General features: G+C 36.1%; 1 protein-coding gene across 1 annotated transcript; it reads right to left on the reverse strand.

Moving 5' to 3' along the window:
• Positions 1 to 1,123: 1,123 nt before the first annotated feature.
• On the reverse strand, positions 1,124 to 2,828 carry LOC131155520 (pentatricopeptide repeat-containing protein At5g66520-like). The gene has a single exon (XM_058108723.1). It carries the CDS (start codon positions 2,797 to 2,799, stop codon positions 1,390 to 1,392), a length of 1,410 nt encoding a protein of 469 aa, XP_057964706.1. The 5' UTR covers positions 2,800 to 2,828; the 3' UTR covers positions 1,124 to 1,389.
• Between the last annotated feature and the right edge of the window lie 3,604 nt (positions 2,829 to 6,432).

A 6,432-nucleotide genomic window follows, 5' to 3' on the forward strand; every position in this document is an offset into this window, starting at 1 on the left:
CACCTAATTTTTTTTCTATGAGCAGAGTACTTCCATCAATGTATAAGTACTTTCATTAATTATAGCCATTCCCAACCATTTTAGAAACCCTTACTCTGCATTTGGGAGCATGGATTTCGGATATTAGATTTGGACAAATTTTAATGCAATTTTTTATTACATCTTATCCAAATGCAATACAATTCCAAATCCAAGGCCTCTCCAAACATAGGGTAATATAGAGATCAATAACTCCTAAGAAAATATCTAGCAACCTTGTAATATAAGAATTTCTCTACATACAAGCACAAATTAACAAGAATGAATAGTTAATCATCTATAAATTCTACACCAGCAACAGTTTATTGAATAAAAAACCAACTGTACGCAATTTGGGAGTTTTTGGTCAACCACTCTGTCATCATTTGATCAGCCGCTCTATCATCATTTGAACAAGAAAATTTTAAACATTATATTTAAAAAGTTCGGAGTCCACATCACAGAAAACATGAAATTGCAGTCATACATGGGATCAAAATGAAGAGAGGAGATAAAATCTTACCAGAATCAGAACAAGAAAAACAGGAGAAAAGAATGGGTTGCCTTGCAATTATACCGTGCCTCAAAAGAGAATTGGAAATTGACAACGCAGAGGATAATGATGGTGCAAAAGAAGCCTCCACTTTGATCAACGAATCCTTCAATGAGTTTATTTTTCCAATTTGAAAAAAACCTCAAACGCAAGTTTCGATGGTTCTTCATTTTTTCTGTGAAAGGAATACCCAATCTCTCTCTTTACGTCCCTTTCTCTCACTCTCTTTCTTTCCATCTCATTGGGTTTGAAATGTAAAGAAAGCAATAGAAATCTTCACTTTTCTTTTTTCTTTTTTCTTTTGTTTTTAATTTTTCAGGCCATGAGGTGGCTGGGAAGTCCCGCACCTAATTTGTTTCTGACAATGACGAGATAAGGAATTTTTTCATGACTTTTAGGAGCCCTCATTAACTGCACATCCTTTAATGACTACTCAAAAAAATCCGATGCGATTTATAATTATTGTCGCTAAATTTTGGTCATTGAAAAACTAATTTCTTGTGCTGATCTCTGTAGGGAAGTATGTGACTAAATGAATAAATCCATGAATAGCAAAACAATAGGAAAGTTGTTCATGTATCCAAAGCAATCAACAAGATGACTACATCAGTCCCTTCATGCAGCATTTTGCATTTTGCATTATGATGATCAAAGAATATCCCATCAATAGGGCCATTCAGAAAATAATTATCCTGCTATTTGTAGAACTAATGAAGTCTTTACTGTTGTAAGATGTGAACTGACTCTGCCCAACAACACAATTTGATCAGAAACTTCTTTCAAAATGATGGGAAATAAGCGCATACTTGCAACGAGACTCATGCAGCTAATAATTCATATACATTCCTCTCATATTCAAATTCTATGGCACCACAGCCTTGGTCTTTCTTCATCTCCGTCTCTTTCATCAGCCTCTTCATGCTTTCAACATCACTCCGTCTTCCCATTTCTGCATACAAATTAGACAACAGAACATAGTGAGCGCCATTCTCCGGCTCCAATTCCACCAGTTTCCTGGTTGCAAACTCACTCAATTCCAGCTCGCCATGTGTTCTTGAACCAGCTACAAATGCTCCCCACATAGCTTTGGTTGGCTCGAAAGGCAATTTTGTTATGATTATGAAAGCTTCTTGAAGACGCCCTGCTCGCACCAAGAGGTCGATCATACACGCATAATGTTTAAAATTGGGTAAGAATCCATACTTCCCAACAATAAGGGAACTAAAGATACGTCTTCCCATTTGTACCAACCCAGAATGGCTACAAGCACAAAGCACTCCAAGAAAGGTCACTTCATCTGCCTCGATGCCCTCATGTTCCATTCTAGAAAACCATCGAACTGCCTCATTCCCGCTTTTTGCGAGAGCAAGCCCTTTAATGAGTGCATTCCATGTAAAGACATTTTTTTCTTTCATGTTTTTGAAAACATCCATCCCCTCTTCAATTCTGCCACAGTTCCCATACATATTAACCAAGGAAGTCCCCAGGATCACATCTAATTCCCACCCACTCCTCCTTATGAAGTCATGTATCCAAACACCCATTTCCAGAGCCCCACACTTCGAGCAAGTTGATAAAGCATTTACCATTGTTACACGATTGGGCACCACACCCGCGTACTGCATCTGTTCGAAAGCAATCAAAGCATCATCATGCCTCCCAGCACTCCGATTCCCCGCAATCAAAACAGTCCACGACACAACATCTTTTTGGGGCATTTCATTGAACGCCTGGTGGCACGAGCCCATACAACCACACGACGCGTAGATACTGAGCAGTGAATTTTGGACATATATATCATTGAGATGACCCAATTTAGTGATGTGGGTATGGACGCACTGCCCTTGTCTGAGGTCCTTCAACTCAGACAAAGACTTGAGAAGGAACGGGAAGGTGAAGTTGTTCGGAAGTATAGAGTTTTTATGCATGTGAGCATACACAAAAACGGAGTCATGAGGGGAATGGGAGTGGGAGAAGGCTCTGATGAGGGAGTTGCATATGAAGACGTGGGGCTTGCGGAGTTGGGTGAAGAGGAGAAGAGCCGAGGGCAAGAGGCCTAGAGGCTTGCATGCAGCGATGAAACGGTGGGCTATGGTGGTGTTGGAGTGGAGGCTTTGGAGGATGAGCTGAGCTTGAATTTGGTGTATATGAGCGGCGGAAGTGCAGCAACTGTCCAACCAATTGAGAATTCTGTGCTCTGAACCGCGAAGTTGAGGAAATGGTCTCATGGGCAATGCAAAAGAAGTTAAGGCCTATGATGCCACTGACCGTTTGGCTTTTCAATTTTAAACTTGAGATTGAAATGGGTTTTTGGGTGATTGGCTGAGTTTTTTTCCCGAGAAATAACATTATTTTATTTAGAATTACCTAAAAATCATCCGGTTTCATTTTTTTTTCTTAACATGATACTTGATCCATCCTGCAAACTTTCAACAAAACCTCAGATAGTGCGGGTTTTGCATAGACATTGAAGCGTACAATAAATAACCAAAACAAGTAGTATCATCCTTCGAGTTTTAATAAAATCTTGTAGCTTGATATTATGAGTTTTGAATTTGAATTGACATGTGCAATGAACACCCAAAACTCGTAGTATCATCCTACGGTCAAATCTATCAAAGCTCGCTAAATATGTTTCAATTTAAATGCACGAATTATTTGTGTTAATTTATTGTCTAGGTTTTCAATTTGTATCGTATTTTACCATCGTATGTGTGTCCTCTTTCCTAATCATGTTCATTCTATTTGTACATTTGACAAATTTCGAATTTATACATTACTTGATCAATTCTATGAAAAAAAAATTTTTGTTTTTTTAAAAAAAAAAAATTAAGAAATTAAACACAAGCTTTGTCGAGTTTAGGGAATGTGGTTATGAGTAATGATTTATTTTGATTTCAAACGATCAAATGCTTCTTAAGTGAATAATAAGTAGGAGTTATGACTCGTTTTGCCTGACTTGGGATTTCTAAAAGAAAATTCTTTACATGGATGGATCGAGTCTTGAGGCATTTCAATGCAAATTTGATTGTTTGTTTAAATTGGAGTGATTTATAGGTAATTTGGAGGACTAGGTAAACAAATTATTTTTAGGAAAACCTAACTTAAAAATTGGAAAATAATTATATATTTAACTATACAAATTTACAAATTTATTTCATTTTTTAAATTTTATTGAATTTTAGTGCTAAATTTAATTTTAATTATTTCAATGTACAATTATTATTGAAACCCCTAACATTTATATGACATATAACAATTTCTAAAAGTGCATACTTCACAATTAATTTATGTTAACAGATTTAATACCCACATGAAAGTACGCTTATCCTATGTTTGGAGAGACTTTGAATTTGGGTTTGTACTAGACTTGGATAAGATATAATATAAAATTATATTTAAATTTTTCGAAATCACCAAAATTTAAATATAAGGTCTAAAATTCATGCTCCCAAATACAGCTTTAAAATAAAATTTTGTTTTAACTAACTCATTTCATAAATACATTTCTTCAAATGAAAAAGAATACTCATTGTGCACATATTCTTTATATTAGTGATAAGTGGTATAAGTATTTTTGTTTTTTTTTTTAAGTACATGCAAATGGATTAAAAAAATTTGAAATTATCTTAATTCCTAGAAGTTCTAGAGAGAAAATGACAAAAATTTTGGAAAGAATAAATTTACATTATTACTTAATTCATTTCAACATGATTATTTAAACAAAAATGAATAACAAGGCTAAAGCAAACATGATCATCTTTTTAAAAGTTGCATTAAGGATCAAAATTTAGTGAACTAATAATTTGGTGCCTAGGATCAAAGAATCCCAATGGTGGGATATGTACCATGGACGAGGACAAAGCTCTAGATTAAAGAGCACGAAACTCTATTTTGACAAGTACTAAGCCCAATATTTTCAAATCCCAAACATGATTAATGGGAAGGAAATATGGCAACCCAAAAAATTTGAAAGAACAAAATAAATTTAAAAAGAAAAACCCATACAATCAAAGATAAATTGTTTCTCCTTTAGTTATTATTGTTGTTTTGAAAACTAAAGTATAGTTCCAAGAGGGAGTGAATTGGGTTATTAAAATTTTCTTTTAATTCTTTTTAAGAATCTTAACCCCTTATTAATTTAGCAATCACACAACAAAATCTTAATTGAATAATCAATCCACAAACTAATATTCAATCAATCAAATAAACAATCAACAACTAAATCAATCAACCACAAAATACCAAATCAAGATATGATATGCAACTCTTTGGCAATTTTCAGCTTTTGTAGGAACTAAAGATATTTATTTGTAGCCTTGTGTATATGAATGAATTTTGCTTGCTCTCTCAACTAAGATTTCCACTAATGATTAAACAACGTACTCCCTTTTGGGTTTCCGCAAAAGTTTAATTAAATGTACTTTCTTAAGTTAAGAGGCTTCTTAATCTTGGTTTTTGATTTTCAGCAACCTGTACTTAGCATACACACCACACTATATATATGTTAAAAATAAAGAGAAGGGTAAGAGTGAGACCAAGATTTTTACGAGGTTCAGCTTATCTCCAGCCTACGTCCTCACTTTAGGCCAATACCACCTAAGGATTCCACTATAGCACTCCTTTTCGGGCAGAGCAAACTTTTATAAGTCCCTCTTTAAGGGTAGAGATCCCTTTCCAAGCAATACCCCATGCTTGGTTACAACGATCCAATTGAAACAAATTGAAATGGACAGCTCTACAAGAAGAAAATTCAGCACAAAACAGAGAGAGATGAAGATGAGAAAGAAGAATTCGTCTTCCTTGCTTTTCTGATATCGAATTGTACACTCTGGGCAAGATAAATAGGGTGAAGGAAAAATAACAGAAAGGGAATCAATGAGCAGGGAAAATAACTGCCCAAGCAGAAAGAAAAAAAATAACAAAAAAGGAACAACAATCTGTTGGAGCCATTCACGTAGGTGCTCTTTCTTCAGGTTTCTGGTAGGAGCTAGGGAGATGAGCTGGAGTTACAGAATGGGCATGCTGAGCTGGAGCTAGATATCTGGCATCTTTAATTTGTAATAGCCCCCTGCAAGATGGAGAGTAGATGTTTTCTACTCCCATCTTGGACAAGTGAGAATAAAAGAGAGAAAAGGCTATAGGTTTGGTGAACATATCTGCCATTTGCGAGTGGCTGCTGACATGGTGAGTAATCAGACTATCGTCTTGAATTTTTTCACAAATGAGATGACAATCTAGCTCAATGTGCTTTGTGCGTTCATGGAAAACTGGGTTTGTAGCAATGTGTAAGGCAGCCTGGTTGTCACAGAATAGTGTGGCAGGTTGGGGATGAGTCACTTGGAGATCATTCAAGAGGTAATGGATCCAAGTCAATTCACAGCAAACCATTGCCATGGCTCTGTACTCTGCCTCTGCAGAAGACCTAGAGATGGTGTTTTGTTTTTTGGATCGCCAAGAGATCAGAGAGGAACCAAGGAAAACATAGTAGCCGGTTATGGATTTCTGGCTATCAGGACATGAGCCCCAAGAGATCACTGTCACTATATGCCTTTAACTGTAAACTGGAATCTAATGGATAGAAAAGTCCTTGACCTGGTGCCATCTTGATATATCTAAGAACCTTGTGTGCTGCATTTAAATGAGGAATTCGTGGGGTTCCCATGAACTGGCTGATGAGTTGGACAGAATAAGAGTTGTCTGGTCGAGTGATGGTCAGATACATCAAGCGGCCAATGAGTCTTCTGTAAATGGTGGGTCTCCAATAGGTTCTCCTTCATCTATTGACAACTTGAGATTTTGATCCAAGGGAATTTTAGCGGGTGTAGACCCAATGGTTCTCGTATCTGATAGAATGTCCA

The sequence above is a fragment of the Malania oleifera genome, chromosome 5 (assembly GCF_029873635.1).
Source record: "Malania oleifera isolate guangnan ecotype guangnan chromosome 5, ASM2987363v1, whole genome shotgun sequence".
NCBI classification, from domain to species: Eukaryota; Viridiplantae; Streptophyta; class Magnoliopsida; order Santalales; family Ximeniaceae; genus Malania; species Malania oleifera.